Raw genomic sequence first — 21,833 nt, 5'->3', positions numbered from 1 at the left:
CAATACACTGGCTAAAAGGAAATCATGCAATACAACCTAAACCCCTACCCTCATTATTTGAATATGGTCCATAGTTCTGGAATTCTTTGTAACAGTGAAAATTCTGCCTTCATTCACTTTACTAACACCTCTCAGAGCCTTATAAACCTCAATCAGGCCTCTCTCTCTCTCTCTCTCTCTCTCTCTCTCTCTCTCTCTCTCTCTCTCTCTCTCTAAGTCCTTATACAGTGGCAATATATGACACCTCTGTCTCTACAAGCAAATATGCAATTAATCATCAATAGGACACCATGGGCTTTCCTTGCTGCCTGTTTACGCTGCTCAGAGAACTTTGTGTTTCATGAAGTTGTCCTGAAAACACATTGATTATTAACCACTCTACCAATCTTTATATTATCCAACTTTTTGTACACAGCATCCCTTTGTCAGTGTCATTTAAAAAAAATCAAAAATAACAATGGTCTCAGTACCGATCCTTGGGGAACTCCACTTCTTACACTGATTTGAAGAGTAACCATCAATTAAAACTCTGCCTTTTATCCTGCAGCCAAGCTGCAACTGATCCTTGAGTCTGTCACAGACATTCTTTTGGGTATGCCAAACTGGACTTGCTATCTGGGAGTCTAAAATGCTGATGGAACTGGTATTCAGGTGACATTCAAGTGAAGGACCTAATTTCAGCAAAGTCCAGTCAATCTGTGACAGCCAAATCGTCTGCTTGCACCTTCATGATGGGGGGACTGTTAGTAACCCCGGGTATACACCCCATGAGCAAGTCCTGAAATACGGAAATTAGCATACTGGAGGCAACCACCAGATGCCGGCACCTCCGTAGCCAGGTGTGCAGGAGCAGCAGCAGCAGTGCATAGCACACTCTTCTTGATTAGACCAGGGTTCGAGCCTGTGACTACCAAATACGGAGGATGCGGAAAGGTCAGGGAATGAACACCGCATATCCTTGGAGCAATATGGCCTTAGTTGCTAATGCTCCTAAAAACCAAATAACAAACAAACAACAACCACCCAGATGCAAATCAATATAAGCAGGGGTCGAGGTTTGGTGCCCACACCACACAGACGAATGCTGCCCCTCAATGTTATCAGGCAAAACTAGGTAGTAGATGACTCTCATCAACCAATGCAATACCACCACTTTGCTTTTTGGAGGCTTGAAGAGGTGGAGCACATGTTTAGTCTCCAGAGCAAAGCTCTGACAACCTCACTCCCATCTCTTCCATCATGCAATGGGAATGATGTCTTTTGAGGTTACGATGGACATCATGGTGAAATCCAATCGTCCATAGATTTCAAGAGTACAGCTTTGAAACGGTGTTCACAGGCTGGCCGCTAGATAATCCACTAGACCCAACCTACTAGTAACTCTCTAGGAGGCTTCCAGATCAGCTTGTGTTTAATTTTGCTGCCTCTACTATGCCAGATAGTGACTGGAAGGAATTAGAGTAGTGTATATGCATGGGCATTGTCAAGGCTACTTTATGTCAAGGATCTGGGTATATTCTTGCCATATCCAAAAAATTCATTACGTAATACGCGCCATGTCCTCCCCACCTTTTCTTTCTACTGAATAAAATATGAATTGTCAAGCTAACAGAACAAAATTATCTGTGAAAAGATCTAAACCTCCTAAACACTTCCCTGTTCATTTCACAAATATACGTGGTCTCAGTTCCGATCTCAATGATGTCTATTTCCACTTATAACCTTGGTTTTCCAATAAATGTGCTAAGGCTGTTCTAGAGGAGAGCATCTGCATATTGTAATTGGCTTGAATCCAAATCTCCAGGTTCATTTTCTGCCTAGTCTCCAGAGCAAAGCTTGCAACAATTGTAAATCGGTTATTGCAAGCTTTGCTCTGAAGCCTATTTCGAACAGGCTAAGAGTAGAAAATTTGCTTCTTGTCCAAATGGTAGTCAAGCATTCTGGTCTCTTGCCAAAGCTACTGGTTGCAACTTTTGCCCATCTCTATCAAAACCAGATGATTCTATCGCCATTTCAGCAAAAGATAAAACTGCCAGCATCCTATTTTTCTTCCAACTTGGGTATTTATGATGATCTTGGTAAACTACCTCCCACCATTCTTAGTACACTCCATTTAATGCCTCATGTGGTCTTCCACCAAAAAAATGTCAGAAGAGTTTAAACAATCTTGATGATAAGAAAGCTTCAGGTCCTGATGGTATTTCTCCACTTGTTCTCAAAACCTGTGCTCCTGAACTTACTCCTGTTGTGTTGCCTTTTTTCTCTTTTTTATTCCAAATGTTTTTACTTTTGCTTGGAAATTTGCTCATATCCAGCCAGTTCCTAAAAAGGGTGACAAATTCCTCCCATCCAATTATCGTCCCACTGCTCTTACTTCTAGTCTTTCTAAAGTAATGGAGAAATGAATTAACTATCAACTCATAAACTATCTAGAAATCCTTCCAACTGATCAGCAACAATCGCCAGTATGGATTCCGTCAGTGGTGATATTCTGGCTTATGTTACCCATTTATGGACAAATTTGGTGAAACTCAAGCAACTGTTGACATTTCAAAGGCTTTTGATCGTGTCTGACACAAAGGTCTTCTAAGTAAGCTTCCATAATATGATTTGTCACCTGTTTTTTTGTAATTGGATATTAAGTTTTCCCTCTAACCATGCACTACAGGTGAGGGAAGATGGCTGTCTTCTAACTCCACTAATGCTGGTATTCCCTAGGGTTCAGTTCTTTCTCCCACCTTTTATCTCTTGTATATTGATGACTTTTCATTGACAAGAAATCCTATCCACAGTTTTGCTGATGATAGCACATTGAATTCCACCTTCCAGTATGAGAAACCGTATCCTGCAAAGAACAGCTTCAACTTCTCAAATATCCACTACCAATTCTGTCAATGCTGATCTCCAGGTAATTCTACAGTGGGGCTAAGACAACTTAGTTGATTTCAATCCTTCTAAAACTCAGTCCTGTCTTGCAAACAGGATTCTTCTGCTCCTATGCTCATCTTTGGTGACACTCCGATTTCTAGGCAAGTTGATATATCTCTTTTGGGGATTACCCTGACTTCTAATCTCTCTCTTGTCATAAGAACATTACAAATATCGCTTCCTCTGCATCTAAAAAACTAGGTTTTCTCTTTCACTCTCAGCATTACTTTTCTTCCAAACAGCTATTCATTCCGTACAAACTGCAAATCTGTCCTACTATGGAATATTGTTCCCACATCTGGGGGTGGTGCCTCCAAAATCTCTCTCAGGCTTATAAATTCTATTCAAAAGGGGGCAGTTAGGTTAATTAAAGACTCATCCTTAACAGTCTCTCCACTCTCTGTCTCATAGACATCCTGTTTTGCTGCATCCCTTTTTTATTGATACTTCCATTGGCACTTTTCTTCTGAATTGACTTCTATAATTCCCACTCTCTCGTCCAAAGCAGTCCAAACACGTGCTGCAACCAGTCAACATTTTTTTACTGTCCAACTTCAAACTCACAGAACCAACTTTCTTCTTCTTCCTCATTTATTCATTCAAATTCTGTTTTCTGGAACAACCCTCCTTCGTAAATATTTTCTGCAAATTACAATCTACAGAAGTTCAAGTCTAATGTCAACAAGTATCTTCTTTCATCTTCTCAACCTTCCGCCCATGCAGGGTACTAAGTACTATAGGTTCTAATACCTCTCATGTTTGGGATTTTCATAAAAAAAAAAAAAAGCCTAAGGATTTTTTTTCCTGTGATTCCAAAATGTTGCAGTGAGTGCTATTGTTGTTATTTGGTTTTTAGGAGCATGAGCAACTAAGGTCATATTGCTCCAGGGATATGCGGTGGTCATTCCCTGACCTTTCCGCATCCTCCGTATTTGGTGGTCACAGGCTCGAACCCTGGTCTAATCAAGAAGCATGTGCTATGCACTGCTGCTCCTGCCCACCTGGCTACGGAGGCGCCAATGTGGGTGCAATGTTTCCTAAAATTGTTTCCTACATCCAGTTTCTGAGCAAATTTATCAAAACAGCCTACCACGTTGGTTAAGCCCGATATTCTTTTTACAAACACACACAAAACCATATGTTTCCTTAGAATTTCATTTCTATCTAAATGAACCAGTACTGCACTCTTGATTATGGACTGCATGATTTTCTTACCATTGATGTCAAACTAACTAGTTGGTAGTCACCCAATTCACTCTTAAAACTGTATTTATGTATTGGCAATACACTGGCAATTCAAGAGAATTTCTCCTGAGTCCAGAGATGAACTCATAATTAATGTTAATGGTTTAATGCACTTGCTTGCTGCCTCCCTCAAAATAACTGGGTATATATCCATCAAGACCAGGAGCCTTATTAAGACTCAGTTGCCTTCATGATGATAGCAGTTGCTTTTGTGCAAAACTAAATTAATCACTCATAAGAAATTAATGCTATTCTAAATGATACTGCATGTTACAGAATAAACATTATTTAATAATGCCTACCTTCCATGTATCTTCTGAAACCTTTACAGGACTTCTCCATGCAGCTATTAAAAAAAGAAAAAAAGTTAAGTAGAAAAGTCAAATCTGTTTTTAATATTAGTAATATATGTCTAAATGACTGAAGAAAGGAAGTGGACTATTTCTGTTTGCCAAAAAAAAAAAAAAAAACCCTATCACTCATATATTCTCCCACCACCAAAAACAGTATCTATGTGATTCCACTTTGAAATTTACTAAACTCTCTCCATCTTGAACACTGTCACAGGCAATTCATTCCAGTTATTTATAACACACTGCCCAAAAGTAAACTTCATAGTATCTAGCCTTCTGTTACTCCAAACTTTTGTATTTGTGCCCTCACAGACAAATTTGTTCAATTTGTCTTCTATTAATGAAAATATACCTCCCTTGTTCATTTTACCGATTCCTTTATATAAGCTGATCAGGTTTTCTCTAAGATGTTTAGTTGCCAGTTTTTCTGTCTGCACCTTCTAAGCCATTCTTCACATGAACATTGGTTAGCACCCCCTAACCAATTTGGTTGGCCTTCTTTGAATCCTTTCTAGAAGATATATGTCTTTCTTTGTATGGTCTCCAGACCTGAACACAATATTCTACATGTGGCCTTAGCACTGTCTTATATAAAGAGGCAATAGGATATTTTCACCACTTGTTAAGTCTTATATGTATATATCACAGAGAGGACACTGCTTTCCAAGCCACTTGCTTACAATGCATTCAAAATTTAAGTGTGACTGAACTACAACACATAAGTCTCTTCAATCCTAAACCATTTTTAACTCCAGTTTCCCTAGTTTAACTACTGGATTTCTGTTCCTTAGTGCAAAAAAATACTTACATTTAGAAGCCTTAAAGAACTAAGACCACCTGTGAAAACAATTCTAAGTTGTTTTGAAGCAAAATAGCCGGGTCCTGGTTTTTAACTACCGTTCCTACCTTTAAATCATCAGCAAACTTTGCCATCTTCCCCACAAGGAACATCAGTGTTGTTAAGAAACATGAGAGTGGTTCCAATACTGATCCATTTTTAATCAATTTTATCCTTTTTAATTTGTTCATTCAATCAAGTTGTAATTAAATATAATTTATTGGTATATTTGCATATAACCATGACTTAGTCACACAGCAAACATTTTTGGAACAAAAAAAAAAAAAAAAAAAAAACAGTAAATGCAGGAGAAGTGTTACACTTTTTAAATAAATTTTAATATTTATTAAGAAAAATAATATTTATTCATTATTTTAATACATCATAATCAATAACTAATTCTAATGTTTCCTTTCCCACAAATTGCCATTTTTAACATTTGATACATCTGATCCAATTATTTTTCTTTTTAGCTCTATTCTTTTTATTTTTCTTTTCAGCTTTTGTTTTATTGATTTTTTCCCCCTCTTTTGACTGGCTACCAACTTCCTTTTTTTAATATTTTCTGTCAATTAGTATCAGTATTAGTAGCAGAAAATGATACAAGAAAGCATCATCCAAAATAAGAAAAAAAACTACACACTTCACCCATCCATACCTTTTAAGAATTTGCCTGGTTCTTCCTTGAATTATTCAAATCACCCACTTCTATAGCAACAGATGGAAGTTTGTTCCAACAATCAACCACCTGCTGACTGAAGGCAAACTTATGCACATCTTTTCTCCTCAATTTGAATCTATATACTACACTCTTCAGGGTCTAAATGAAAAAACAACTAATACCCTGCATGACATAAATAAAAGATACAATTCCTGCAGCATTTTTCAAAAATTTTGTTCTATCTACATATATATATATACATTTTTGAACATTTCATTTTGGATTCTAAATCTTGTTATATGTAATTCAGGTGACAATAGGATCTACTGATCTACAGGGAAACGGAAAATATATTCTGCAAGAAGGATAGATGGAATAGGACCAGGGTTTGTCTGCCAGCAGCAAAAGTAGATGATGTTTGTAGAGCAGATATCTTTTATGGGACAAAAGATGATATTATTGTACACATTGGCACTAATGATAGAGCTAGGATTGAATTTGAAAGTGTCTGCAATTCTGCCCAGACACAACAGGAGGGAGTATATGATGAGCGCTTTGTCAATCAATTTGGCACTGAAGAGAATGTGCAAGGCTTGTGAGGTAGAATTTTTCTCAGCATGGTCAGTGTTTGTTAACAGGAGAGACAGAGATAGGATACATTTAACTAGAAGGGGTGCAAGAATATTTGCTGATACTATCAAAGCAGTGATAAAGGTCAGAAAACTGCTGGTTAGGGGGGGGATACTCAGAATAATAGATTAACTAGAGCAGCAGACAGAGGTGAAGGTGATTCTTGCACTACTTCTACTGGAAAATGCAGCAGCCTAAAAAGCAAGATGTTAGGGATTTCAGGCCCTGCTGTGGGTCATCATAGAACAAGTGAGTACATGGGCTGTGTAAGGGTAATAAGATTAGGAGCATGTGCATGTATACTTGCATATACACTAATGCCAGGAACACTAAATAAGCTTGACGAATTTGAAGTACTGATTAGGTCATCAAATGCAGACATTGTAGGGATAGCAGAGAAATGGTATCACTCAGACAAAAGTGATGTCAAACTTGAATATGGAAAGTTGAGACAAAATTGAGACTACGAGTGTGTTATAGGCCTAATGACTATGATGAGTATACCAAACAGCTATACAGAGAAATACAGTGGGCCAGTAAATCAGAATGTCTTATAATGAGGGATTTTAATTTTCCTGATGTTGACTGGAATTTGTGGGTGGTCACTCACACAATACTAACACTTTTATAAATTTCTTGGATGACTGTTTTCTACAGCAGCATGTCAGAGAGGCAACAAGAGGAAGCAATACTCTTGATCTGGTAATCAGCAATGATTCTTCATGCATTAAGGATATGCAGGTAAAAGACCCACTGGGTGGCAGCGATCGCAGTGTACCAATGTGGAATTTAATTAAAGACATAATTACTGTCAAGAGTAAAGGGAAAGGCTTTTGCTTTCGTAAGGGTGAATGCAGTGGCCTCAGACAGTTTTTAAATTCTTTACAGGGGACCAACAGCAAATGCTAAATGGGAAGCATTCAGGGAAGTAATCATGGAAGCTACTAGGCTTCTCATACCAATGAAGAAATACTGTTCAAGGCTTAGACCTAAATGGATGTCAGATGAACTCTATTCAGACTCAAGGCAGAGAAGAAAAGTGAATGAGATGCATATAAATTAGTCTGTAATCAAGTCAAAATGGAGGTTAGGCAAGCTAAGATGGATTATAAGAAGTCTTGGTAGAGAATGCAAAGAATAGCAGCAAAGATAGCTATGCTTATATTAACAGTAGAAGTGACTGAATCACACTGGGCAACTTGAAGTCAATGGGTTAACTGTTGATGACACTGCTCAGGTTGCTGACAAACTGAATAGGTATTTTGCATCTACATTCATACATGAGGAATTCTTTAGAGGAGGGGATGCCAGATGTTTATCAAACTCCAATGGGAAACTAAATGACACGATACCTGAAAGGAAAGTGGAAGAGAAATAGTTGAAGCTGAACATAAAAAAGGCACCTGGGGTGGATGAGATCTATCCAATCATTAAGAGGCAGCAAAGGAAGTAAGCAAGCCTTTAGCCATAATTATGAGAGCAACCTTGGATTCACGAGAGTTCCTTATGGACTGGAGATGTGCAGATGTATCTCCAATTAATAAAGGTGGATCAAAATGTGACATGAATAATTATAGACCTGTTAGCTTAACATCTGTTTCAAGGAAAATACTGGAGTCGCTGGTTAAAGAACTAATGCAGGGCCATCTGAACAGGAATGAATTATACTGTGGTCAATGCACGGATTTGTTAAGGGACATTTTTGTTTAACCAATTTGATAGGTTACTGTGATGTAGTGAACCCGATGCACAAAATAATTTTGGCATCATATACTTGATTTTCAGGAAGGGTTTTGATACTGTTGCAAACAACAGTATCAAACGTAATACCAACATAAAAGACTGATGTACAAACTGGAGCAATGTGGCATTAAGGGCAAGTTACTGATATGGATAAAGGGATGGTTAAGTGGAAGAAGACAAAGCATGGTTATCAATGGGCACTGCTCTTTGTGTACTGTTATTAGTGGAGTCCTCCAGGGTTCTGTGCTGGACCCATTGTTGTTATCAATATTTATTAATGATACTGATGAAGGTATATCAAGCTTAATGTCTAAGTTAGCAGTTGATACAAAGGTTACCAGAGAGGCTAACAACAGTCATCAGGGTAAGCTACTGCAACAAGATCTAGGAAAATTGGGTCAATGGGCTGAGAAATGGCAGTTGAAGTTTAACATTGACAAATGCAAGGTACTGCTACTACATATGGTTAGCAACAATCCCAGAGTAACTTATCAACTGTGTGGTACTACACTCAGGGTAGTGGAAAATGAAAAAGATCTGGAGGTAACTGTGCAGTCAGATATGAAATTCTCTGAGCAGTGCAGACATGCTGCCAGAACAGCTCATAGGGTTTTGTCAATGATATACAGGAACTTTGCTAGCAGGAATAGCGAGGTGATTATCACTTTGTGTAGTTTTTTTTTTTTACATCATTTGCCCCTACTACTACTGAAATGTAAAACTTTTATTATGAGTAATATATCAGTCAGAAATGAGTGAAACCAGAGTCTGCCTCTTGCCCAAGTAAGATAGCTGGCTGGTACTCTGCCAAGCATATTCAATTTCTCCAATGGATGGAAAATTAACAACATAACACACAATAAAAATAGATTAATATAAACATTTCAATAAATTTTCTAAATTTCTCATTTACATAAAATACAAAATATTAATTAACTTCTTTTAATTAATCAAGCTTTCTTTACAGAATTAAATCTATCTTCCCTATTTATCTAATGGGTAAAGACCTTTTTAGTCATGTGCACACAGTATAGTATGAATTCAGTAACTCCTAATCGTGTATAATTAAATTCTGACAAGTGCTAAATACAAAATGATTTTCAGTACATCAAACAAATAGGCACTGGGAATATGCTTGTCCACAACCCCACTTCTGATATTACTCAGCAAAGTAGGAGTATGAATAATTAGGGTCTTTAGGGCTCACAGAAGACGGACATTAATGCAAATATATAAAACCCATTGTAGGTGTGGTTTGTTTGCATTTTGTAATGTTCCTGTAGATAAGGTCCTTTAATTTTTTCATAAACTTTAATCCCTACTAGCTCATTGTAGTCAAATTTTAGTAATCCTTCAGTTTTGCTATTATATAATTAACATGAACATCTTCCTCTGAATTTTCAATTTGCATCCACATGTTAAAAAAGAAAATGATTCTTTCTATTGAACAAAAATTCATGTTCATCAAAAAACAAAGAAAGTTGCTAGTGTTAATCCCACTGTAAAGGAGAAATAAAATACTGGTGAGTATAGCATTTTAATTTTAACATATGCTAAAAAAATAGGTTTAAATTGATTGTGTTTGCTGGAGTTTCTGATAGTACCAACAGCACATAGAAATGAAAATCAGTAAAGACGAAGTTAAGAGTACAGGTGATCCCTGCTTAACGCTGATAATTTGTTCTGGAAAAACAGAGCGCTAAGCAAGCATCATATTCCCATAATGTAACATATGTATTTGTGAGTCACGGTCTATACCACCACAACTCACAAATAATAAACGGTAGTGAAAAGACACAAAATGTCGGTCAAAGTATCTGATATTAAAAATCTGAACATATAAAATATTCTCTGTTACATACATATATAATTATGTGGTAAGTAACTACATTAAGTATCAAAATTAAACTTAAAATGCCAATTAAATTCATGAATCTATTAATCCGATGGCCCTGGGTTGTCGAGTTTTCATATTTTTGGTTGATTTTGGGTTGTACTTTGGCCCCCTTCCTAGTAAACTAAAAGGGGTTTTACTTTAAAATCCCCACAGCATTACCACTCAACAGTAAAGTCAACCGATCCTTCACCGCTTTGAAGCCTGGCATGTTTTTTTTTTTCTTTCAATATGAAACTTCTTTTAGGCATTCGTTTCCAAAAAATCCTGTTTCATCTATGTTAAAAACTTGAGAAGTATAACACCTCTCTTCAATAATTCTTTTTTGAAGGTGAAGTTCTTTTTTGAAAGTTTAGGCTCCTTAATCTGAACTTACAGCTTCTCCCTGAATTTCAAATCTATCAAACCAGCCCTTACTAGCTTTAAACGGTTCCACATTTTTTTTTTTTTTTTTTTAGGTGATATAGGCTAATTGCTTTTATTTAATAATATTTAACTTAATGGAACTGTGCACTGGATATTATCTTCAATAACATTATTTAGAAGTCTCTCCATTTCAATTTTAACAGCCGGCTTTTATTGTGGAAACATTTATAAAATTTGTTTTGTAAAATAATACGAGACGGATTTCAAAAATTAGTGACCTGAGCATGAAGAGTTTATTTGAGGAGTCTGGTAATGTCAAATCACTTTTAAAAGTCCCCTTTGGAGTCAATACACTTTTACCACCAATGCTGCACTGTGTTGATTCCAGTTGCAAATAAAATTTTCTCTTGGGCCTCCAGGAATGCATCCACTGCAGCAATTATTAGCATTAGCATTTTTTTTTAGCATTAATAGAGGCATATGATACAAGAGCTGCACTTGCTGTGCAGTCATGGCAATGAGAAACTTGTGAGAAGGTATGTTGTCCTGGTGGAAAAAGACTCCTTTGCAGAGTTTTCTTAACGCTTGTCTCTGATGTATTCATGTAAAAGCCCCACATGGTCTACATAATAAGCCCTGTAATTGTATGGCTTTTCTGAAGGTAATATACTAATATACTATCAAACATTTCTCAACATTCCCAAAAACTGATGTCATCACCTTGTCAGAAGAAGGAATTGACACCTATCTTTGGAGGGGAGAAGGGCTGTGTTTCCACTGTTTGGACTGCTCCTTTGTGCCTGGGTGAAAGGTGATGGACCCACGTCTCATTCACGGTTGCAAACCTTCAAAGAAATTTGCTGGACCCGCTTGAAAACAATTCAAATGTTCACCTGGTTTGACAGTTATAATTGCAAGTGTCGCCCATTTGGCTTTGTGTTCTTGGAATCTGTGCTCCTCAAAGATTGCTATTTTTGGATATATTTAGGCCACCCCCATCTCTAAAAGGTGTCACCATGTTTCTATGAATTGGTGGTGAGTGGTTTGATGTCAGTTTTGTCTGTTTAGATGAGGGGGTTGCCTTGTTATGACTGTTTTAAAATTCTTTATTGTCATTGATTTTTGTAGAAATTTTCTCCATAGACTTAATATGGTGAAAAAAAGACATTATAACATGGATGCCCATCTCTATAACACTTTGAACATATATGTTAACTCTGGCATTAGCATTAGTAGAGGCATATGATGCAATACAGCAAGCTTATACAGCATCAGCAAAAAGAAAATAAAAAAAAAAAACTTTCCCATTTCACCCATCCATACGCTCCAAATGTTTGTCAATTTCTGCCTTGAATTTATTTAAGCTGTCAACTTCAAAAATGACAGATGGACGAGTTCCAGCAATCAACCACTGCTGGCTAAATGAATATTTACGTACATCTATTCTACAACTGTTTTTCCTCAATTTGAATTCATGTCCCCTCAGGCAATTATTCTGGAAAAGAAGAATCCCATCAGCACTGAGCTTGCTCAAACCATTCAAGCCCTTATACACCTCAATCAGATGACCTCGCAGATGTCTAGTCTACAGACACTGTAATTAGCAAAAATTTAAGCCTTTCCTCGTAAGAGCAACCATTCATTCCTCTTGCCAATCTTGTTGCCCTTCTCCGTACTAGTTACAGCAGCTCTACATCCTTCTTAAAATGAGGTCTCCAGACCTGTATACAGTACAGTACTCAAGGTGTGGCATGACCATTGCCTTATACAAAAGGGATAATCACCTCCTTATACCTGCTAGAAAAATTCCCATATATCATTGACAAGACACCATGAGCTACTCTTGCAGACCATCTGCACTGCTCAGAAAACTTCATAAGTGACTGCACAATTGCCCCAAGGTCCTTTTCATTCTCTAGCACCCTGAGTGTAGTAGCACACAGTTGATATGTTACTCTGGGGTTGCTGCTACCAATATGCAGTACTTTACATTTGTCAATGTTAAACTTCAGTTGCCACATCTCAGCCCATCACTAGATCCTGTGGCAGTAGACTACTGTCATTAGTGTCATTAACAACCCTGCAAACCTTCATATCGTCTGCAAACGTAGACATTAAGCCTGATATACTTTCATCAATATCATTAATAAATACAGAAAACAATAGACCCAACATTGAACCCTGGTGAACAACATGAATAACATTAGTCCACGAAGAGCACTGTCCATTGATCACTCTCTGGCTCCTCCCACCCAACCATTCCTTTATCCTTAGCAGCAACTTGCCCTTAATGCCACGATGCTCCAATTTGTACAGTAGCCTTCTATGTGCAACAGTATCAAAAGCCTTCCTAAGATCAAAGTATATGATATCAAAATTATTCTTTGCACCCAGTTCCTTTGTGACCACATCAAAGTATCCAATCAAATTTGTTAGACAAGACTTCCCCTTAACAAACCCATGCTGCATCTCAACTATAACTGCAGTCTTGTCTAGATGATCCTGCAATGCTTCTTTAACCAGTGCCTCCATTAATTTCCCCTGGAACAGAAGTTAAACTAACTCTGTAATTACCTGTCTCCCTTTGATCCTCCTTTGCGGATTGGGGCCACATTTGCACATTTCCAGTCCATGGGTACCTCTCCCCTGAGTCCAAGGGAGCTCTCATAATTATGGCTAAGGGTTTTCTTACTTCCTCTGCTGCCTCCTTTAATATACCTGGATAGATCCCATCCACCCCAGGTGCCTTTCTTATGTTTCTTTTCAACAATTTCTGCTCCACTTTGCTCTCAGTTATTACAAAATCATTTAGCTCATTGCCAGAGTTTAATACACCTCTGTTATTCCCCTCCCTGAATAACTTCTCATGTGTCAATGTTCATGCAAAATACTCATTCAGTACATGAGCAGGATCATCAACAGTTTAACCATCGATATCAAGTGCACCAATCTGATTCATCCCCTTCATTCTAGATACATAAGTAAAGAATTCTTTGCTATTTTATTTTGCATCCTTTGCCAAAGATTTCTTGTAATCTGCCTTTGAATACCCAACCTCCTTTGTCACTTGATTACAGACCAGCTTATAAGCTTCTGTGTCACCTGTTAATTGATATGCATCTCATGCATTTTTCTTCTCTGCCATGTCTCATTAGTTCATCTGACATCCATTTAGGCCTAAACCTTGACTAATATTGCTTTGTTGATACGAAAAGCCTAGTAACTTCCAAGATTAATTCTTTGAATGCTTCCCATTTAGAATTTGCTGTTGGTAACATCATCAGTTAGTCCCACTGTATAGCATTTAAAAACTGTCATAGCGCACCATAGTCACCTTTGCGAAAGCAAAACCCTTCCCTTTACCCTTGGCAGTAGTTACCTCTTTGAGTAAATTCCACATCAGCACACTGTGATCACTGCCACCAAGTGATTCTTTTATCCGCCTATTTTTAATACATGATCACCACTGATAATCTGATCAAGAGTATTACTCCCTCTGGTTGCCTCTTGAACATGGTACCGTAAAAAACAATCATCCAATAAATCCGCAAAAGCCTTGCTAGTGTGTGAGTGACCAACCCACAAATTCCAGTCAATATTTGGGAAATTGAAATCCCCCCATTATAAGAAAATCTGATTTACTGGCCCACTTTATTTCTCTGTACAGATGCAAATCGCAAATCTGCCCTGCCATGGAATATTGTTCCCACATCTGGGGTGGTGCCTGTAAAACCTCTCTCAGGCTTCTTGATTCCATTCAGAAGAGGGCAGTTAGGTTAATTAATGATTCATCTCTAACAGAGTCTCTCCACTCGCTTTCTCATAGACGTACTGTTTCTGCTGCATGCCTCTTCTACAGATACTTCCATGGGCACTGTTCTTCTGAATTGGCTTCTATAATTCCCACTCTCTCTTTCAGAACAGTCCGAACATGTGCCGCCACCAGCCAACATCCATTTATTGTCCAACTTCAAACCCACAGAACCAACTTTTCATCTTCCTCATTCATTCATTCAACTGCCGTTTTCTGGAACAACCTTCCTTCATACGTATTTCCTAAAAATTATAATCTACAGAAGTTCAAGTCCAATGTCAACAAATATCTTCTTTCGTCTTCTCAACCTCCAACCCAAGCACGGTACTAAGTACTATAGGTTCTAATACCTCTTGTGTTTGGGGTTCACATAAAAAAAAAAAAAAAAAAAAACGATTAAATGTTCTATTCAAATAAAGAGACGAAGGTCTGATTAATGAAAGTTTCAGAATTTTTATTAATACTTGTTAGTATTTATGTATTTTTTAAAATGTAATCCTATCAATTTGTCATTACTAAATACAATAAAGTTATATACTTTGGTAAAAAACAATACTTTTTTATTTCTTAAATTGTGATGTATCTGGATGTGATAGAAAAAAATCTAAGTCATATTTGAAATCATAGCAACATATTTCGGCAGTAGGAGCTATTGAAATTCAAACCTCAGTGAACAAACTTAAATTTGTAAACTAGTGTTATCAGTATTATCACAAATGCAATAAGATCAAGTTTACTACCCATTTATAATTAGATGCAATAACAGAAAAGCCCAATAAACTGGAAAGTGCAAATTGACTTTATTGTTTTATGGTCATGACCTCCAGAAATGTGCTTTAGAAAAATATCACAAAGGCATTCAAAATTGATTCTTATAAAGGGGACATATGATAGCAATGAAAGGGTAGTGCAATTTACATTATAAATATGACCCTTTGAAGAAATAAATAGCTTAGTAATATAGCAAAATTTTCAACTTCCAAGGACTTGGAACGAATTACAAAAAAAAAAAACCAATGAGTTATTGGGTTCACATTACGATATTTTCACGATAGCTCAATTTATTCCTATGGGATGCAAAATACATTTCCACGATTTTTTTAAGTTTGTACTGGCCGGCAAAAATTTACGTAAAGTCAAATTTCTGTATATTGAGTATTACGTAAGTCAGGGAGTTCCTATACTGAAATTTTTTTTTGGTTTACACTAACCATGACATCTTACAAGCTTGTTTGTTATTTGGTTTTTAGGAGCATTAGCAACTAAGGCCATATTGCCCCAGGGATATGCGGTGGTCATTCCACAGTATCTGGTGGTCATGGGCTTGATCCCCGGTCTAATCAAGAAGCGTGTGCAATGCGCTGCTGCCCCTGCCCACCTGGCTACAGAGGACGCCACATCTTACCAGCTCTTGGGACATTGATTCCTGAGGTCAAAGCTTTATGAGTAGGGTCTGGAACTGGACCCATACTGCTCTTGTGGTGGGACTGAAACATGGGACCATGTGTTGTTTCATTGCCCACAATATGCCCACGATCAATCTGAACTCTTGTATTCAGTTCCAAACCTCACAGAAGATAGTGTTGGCTTACTTGTAGAAACTGCTAATCATTTTACAGCCTTACAGAAATATTCTAAGGCATTCTTCACTAAAAGAATGCAACTAAGGTGGACTAAATTAACCACATTATTTATATTTTTAAAATTATTTCTTTGAAGATTAGCCTCCCTGGGTTTTACATGTAACTTAGAGTATTTTATAAAATGTAAATTGAAAATTCACTCATTTGGGTTATTTGTGTGCATGGAATTCAAATTTTGACATCTTTCATTTCATACAGAAGATAATAGAAATCAGCTACTTTGGGCTTTTTTTTTTTTTTTTTTTTCCAGCCTTACTTTACAGTGTTGTATCTCCTTTAATATTGGTTATTTTGGTTCATATTTGAAAATTAGAAAGTATTTAACTTAATTTATACAATTATTATATCTGCACCTGGTGGTAATTTCAGGAACTACAAAAACACATAATATCTCCATAAATATGACAGCAGACTGGACAACTCAACCACAACTCAAATCTGAATTTTTACTGTATTATAAATGGAACAAATGCAGTCTTTGGATTTAAACTGCCCTGTAACTGTTTTTAAACACCACCATCTAAGGATAGATCTATAGATACAGAAATACTGGAGCTACAAGAAAATGAGACCATTACTCTATTTTGTCTGCAATTAGAAGATTAATATAAGGAAGAAAAGAATCGCATGTGTGTACACTTCTACCCACACAAAGAATTTCCAGCTAATAAATGTTAAAATTATGTAGAACAAGCGACACGGATATTTTCTTTTCTGAACTTGGACAACAACTGTGTACAAGCTTAACAATAACCTACAGGACTTTTATCTTGGTTTTTAGGAACTGTACAACTGGACTGTGATTCTTATACTAAATAGTGTCTATTTTGAACTTTTGGCCCGTTTTGCTAAGAAACTCATAAATAAAATTCTTATCGAGAATTTGCAACTTGTAAATGCTTAAATATAAGGAATAATTGTTGTGGCTATCTTGTTTCTCTGAACCTGGACCAAGTGTACAAGCATAACAATAAACCACAAGACTTATAATCTACATTTTTCAAGACTTGTTAAACAAGACTGTGACTCATACTATATCATGTATAAACTGAACTTTGCTAAGAAGAGGCAAGACATTGAAAATACTCTGTACTCAAGAAATTGATGTACAAAATCTGTTGCATTGATGTTTACTAGTGTAAACAATGTGAATATAGATTAATAACTTTGACCCGTACTAGATCAGGGCTTAACGAAAATCAGGTCTTGAAGACCTAACTGAAGGTCCTTTACCACTAGTGTTTTTTTTTTTTTTTTTCCCTGGTAGCCAGGAGTGAGCATCCTGGGTACAGAATTGTTTTTTGCTGGCACCTGTCGGTATTGCACCATCTCCGGCAAGTGTGGGATTATAGTGCTAAATAGCACAGTACAGTGATAACAGACCCAGGCTCGGTTCCTCATGCTGGGGATGGGAGCTGGGCAGCAGTTGCATGGGTGTTGCTCCCAGGTGGCAAAGTGGCCTGGCACTAACAACAGAACACACATTACACTATCACCCAAACACACTTTTTCAGGCCTGTCATGCAGATGTTCTGCACCATAACAGAGAACTAAGGTGGAGATAGGCTTAGGAGCTACCCTGATACATGATTGCACGAGCGCACACGCACGCACACAGTTTGACAACTCTTGTGTTTTTTTTTATCTGCTGTCAACAACTTTGGGACCCTTTGTGCTGACACCTTTTTCATAGTAATAACTTCTGTTATTATGTAGTGCATATGTTCAGATGAGATGTGCCAAAACACAAGCAATATACCAAACTGTCACTCGTCAATCATTCATCACGAGATCATGCAGACTATCAACAACTTCTGGAGTGATGGACCGGACCAGGCTCTCCCTCCCTCGTTTAAATTCCGCTGCCCACTTCTTAATCATGGATTAGGAAGGGGGCATCTTCCCCAATGTTGTTACCTTATCCTCATGAATTGCCTTTGGCATTAGTCCCTTTTTTTCCCAACTATTGGATGACTGCACAGTCACTGATTTTGTCCGTCTTTCCTCATTTACTCAACTTTGGCTTCAGGAACTGTAATTAAACAAAAATATGTTACCGAAGCTGCATGAAACTTGGTGAATTACTATTTGAACTGTTATACTTAAGTACAGAAATTTTTAACACTGTACACTACCTTTTCATACTCAAGCCAAGAACGTTTCAAATGCCCCTCTTAAATAAATAATACTCATTAAATTAAATTTCTGTAAAATTTATCCAATTTGCAATACTATTTATACTTTTGTAATATGAAAATAGCCTTAAATTTGCTCATTTGGCATCATTATTTAAAAAAAAAAAAAAAAACACTTGGGGGAAGGACCCTAGTCCCTTCTTTGTTTAGGTGAGAGGGAGATATCCCATACCCACCCACCCACCGAAGAAGGGCAAAATAGCCCTGAAATGGTGCCGTCTGGGTGGTGGTATCCATCTAAGAATAAGTAACATTACTCTTCTCCTCAGGTGAAGCGTTACTTATTCAAAGTAGTGCAATAAGTAGGGAGGTACCCACAGACTGGAGATGTGCAAATGTAACCCCAATTCACAAAGGAGGATCAAAGGCTGACACAAGTAATTATAGACCTGTGAGTTTAACTTCTGTTCCAGGAAAATTAATGGAAGCACTGGTTAAAGAAGCACTGCAGGATCATCTTGACAAGAATTCAGTTATAGCTCAGACACAGCATGATTTTTCTTGCCTGACCAATTTGATTGGATACTATGATGTAGTCACAAAAGAATTGGATGCAGGGAATAACTCTGATATTATATATTTGGATTTTAGAAAGGCTTTTGATACTGTTGCACATGGAAAACTGCTGCACAAATTGGAGCAGTGTGGCATTGGTGGCAAATTATTGCAATGGATAAAGGAATGGTTGAGTGGCAGAAGACAGAGAGTGGTAATTAATGGACACTGCTCATCGTGGACTAATGTTATTAGTGGAGTCCCTCAGGGTTCAGTGTTGGGTCTATTGTTGTTTTCTGTATTTATAAATAATATTGATGATGGTATATCAAGCTTAATGTCCAAGTTTGCAGACGATACAAAGGTTGGCAGGGTTGTTAAGGATGCTACTGAAGCTATGCTGCTGCCACAGGATATGGAAATGTCGAGCAGATGGGCTGAGGTGGCAAATGAAGTTTAACATCGACAAATGTAAAGTACTACATATGAGAAACAGCAACGTATCAACTCTGTGGTACTACACTGACAGTGGTAGAGAATGAAAAGGACCTGGGGGTAATTGTGCAGGCAGATATGAAGTTCTCTGAGCAGTGCAGACGGGCTACAAGAGTAGCTCATGGTGTCTTATCAATGATATACAGGAATTTTTCTAGCTGGGATAGGGAGGTGATTATTCCCTTGTATAAGGCAATGGTCAGGCCGCACCTTGAGTACTGTATACAGGTTTGAAGGCCTCATTTCAAGAAGGATGTAGAGCTGCTGGAACGAGTACAGAGAAGGGCAACAAGGTTAGTGAACGGAACGAAGGGTTGCTCTTACGAAGAAAGGCTTAAGTTTTGCAAATTACAGTGTCTGGAGACTAGGCACCGGCGAGGTGATCTGATAGAGGTGTATAAAGCCTTGAATGGTTTGAGCATGCTCAATGCTGATGGGATACTGCCTCTTGCTCAGAATAATCACCTGAGGGCATAAATTCAAATTGAGGAAAGACAGATGTAGGATAGATGTGCGGAAATTTGCCTTTAGCCAGCGGGTAGTTGTTTGGTGGAACAGACTTCCATCCCTTGCTGTGGAAGTTGATAGCCTAAATAAATTTAAGGCTCAGATGGACAGGTATTTCGAACGAACGGAGGGGTGAAGTGAAAGGGTTTTTTTTTTTTTTTTGGCTGATGCTGCATAAGCTTGCTTTCATAAGCTTGCATCATATGCCTCTACTAATGCTAATTTCCCTTTGCTATCATCTTTCTTTTTCTTTCTCTTCTTAGACTTCTTTTTACTTGATTGAGTCAAAGCTTCCTCACATGATTGTAAGATTTCTTCTGTAATATCTGCCACTTTCTCTTCTGCTAGTTCACTTACACTTTCCATAAATTGCGATGCAGACATTATCTACTGGTCATGTTCTGCAATCTGATCCAGATCTGATCCCGTTAAAGACATCTTCAACACCACAATCATATTAGTAAGTACACAATAAAAGAATTATATACAATTAAAATGCTCTGGAAAAATTTGGCAAAGTCTAACTTTATACAATATTTACGACAGTGTTAATAAATCTGCAAGATAACCAAGTGCAAAGGGCATAGAAATGCTCTCTTTCAATTTGAATACAAAAAGTACAAGTTCCTTTAAATAAAAGGGCACAGAAATGCTCACTTAGAAATTTTCAAATTCTAAAACTTAAAATCCAAACTCACAGAGCACCTCCGTAACCAGGTGGGAAGGAGCAGCAGTGCGTAGCACACGCTTCTTGATTAGACCGGGGTTCAAGTCCGTGACCACCAAAAAATTCTTCTCTTCCTTGGTGATTCCTTTCTACCTCTCTCTCTCTCTCTCTCTCTCTCTCTCTCAGGGTAAAAGGGAAATTTTTTTTTTTTGGCTGGTGCAGCATAAGCCTCAGGTTTCCTTGCACCACATGGCTAATAATAATAATATCATGGCAACTCATTGTGAAGGTTCACAATATGAGATATAACTTAAAACGATGCCGCTTTGCTAATATTCTGTTCATTCAGATTTGGCTATGTATTATTGATGCTTTCACACTTACTTATACATAGTCACTTCCCATTTTAATCAATGAATAGAATAATAACATCATACAGAAGATCAGATGTATCTTAGGCATCTGTCATTAACTGTAATGGACAGAAAAGTGGAACATCTGTGTATTAAGTTTTATGTGAAAAATGCAAAAAAATAGAGCAGAAATCTCCCAAATGGTAAGAACTACATTTAGTAATACATGTTTAAGTTAAGCAGTCATTTATTAATAGATAAAACATTTTCAAAAACAACCAAGAATCTGTTAAAGATGACAAACAAGGATGACCTTCAATTTCAAGAAGATGGTTCCTGAAGTGCATGAAAAAATCTGTTCTGATTAGTGATTGGCAGTCTGAGAAATTGCTGATGAACTGGGTACTTCCTCTGGATAATGTTAAATGATTTTGACTGAAAACCTTGAGCATTGGAAAAAATTGTTCTAATATTGTTGAATGAGGCAAGGAGCTGAAAATGAAGGGTAGACATGGACCTTAATTTCATCAATTACTGTACATTGTTACTGGTGACAATAGTACACGAATGTACGGGTATGACCCCAAACTGATCCTTAAAAAAAAAAAAAAAAAAAAAAAAGCACAATTCAGCCAAATGTAAAAACCAACATTGTTTGATTTCTTTGATATTCTGAGTTTATTATGAATTTGTTCAGAATAGCCAGATGGTAAACAGCCTATTATGCAGAGGTTCTGGTCTGAACCGGGGTAAAAAGTAGGTGAATATCACAGCAGCTGTTTGAAAGTCATGGTCGACAATGCATAAGAGCATTGTCAACCATGACAATGCTCTTGCGCACACACTGCACACTTTCCACTAAGAATTTTTGGCCAAAAAAAAAAAAAAAAAAAATTCCTGTAGTACCCAACCTACCACAATAACCTGATTTGCCCGATATAAATTTTTTCTCCTCTCCAAACTCAAATTATCTGAAAGGACAGAGATTTGATGACATTCCATCAAT

General features: G+C 37.3%; 1 protein-coding gene across 2 annotated transcripts in view; it reads right to left on the bottom strand.

Annotated features, from left to right (window-relative positions):
- LOC150085967 (uncharacterized) overlaps positions 1 to 21,833 on the bottom strand; it is a 229,765-nt gene that overhangs the window by 71,303 nt on the left and 136,629 nt on the right. For both annotated transcript variants that reach the window (XM_090374316.1, XM_090374317.1), the window contains exon 14: positions 4,476 to 4,519. In XM_090374316.1, the coding sequence (XP_090230442.1) occupies positions 4,476 to 4,519 (44 nt within the window). The remainder of the gene's footprint in view (positions 1 to 4,475; positions 4,520 to 21,833) is intronic.

Source organism: Mastigoproctus giganteus, chromosome 5, assembly GCF_048544385.1.
Source record: "Mastigoproctus giganteus isolate SK-2022 chromosome 5, ASM4854438v1, whole genome shotgun sequence".
In the NCBI taxonomy this organism is placed as follows: Eukaryota; Metazoa; Arthropoda; class Arachnida; order Uropygi; family Thelyphonidae; genus Mastigoproctus; species Mastigoproctus giganteus.
The sequence above is the reverse complement of the archived record's forward strand: the minus strand, read 5'-3'. Positions and strand labels throughout refer to the sequence as shown.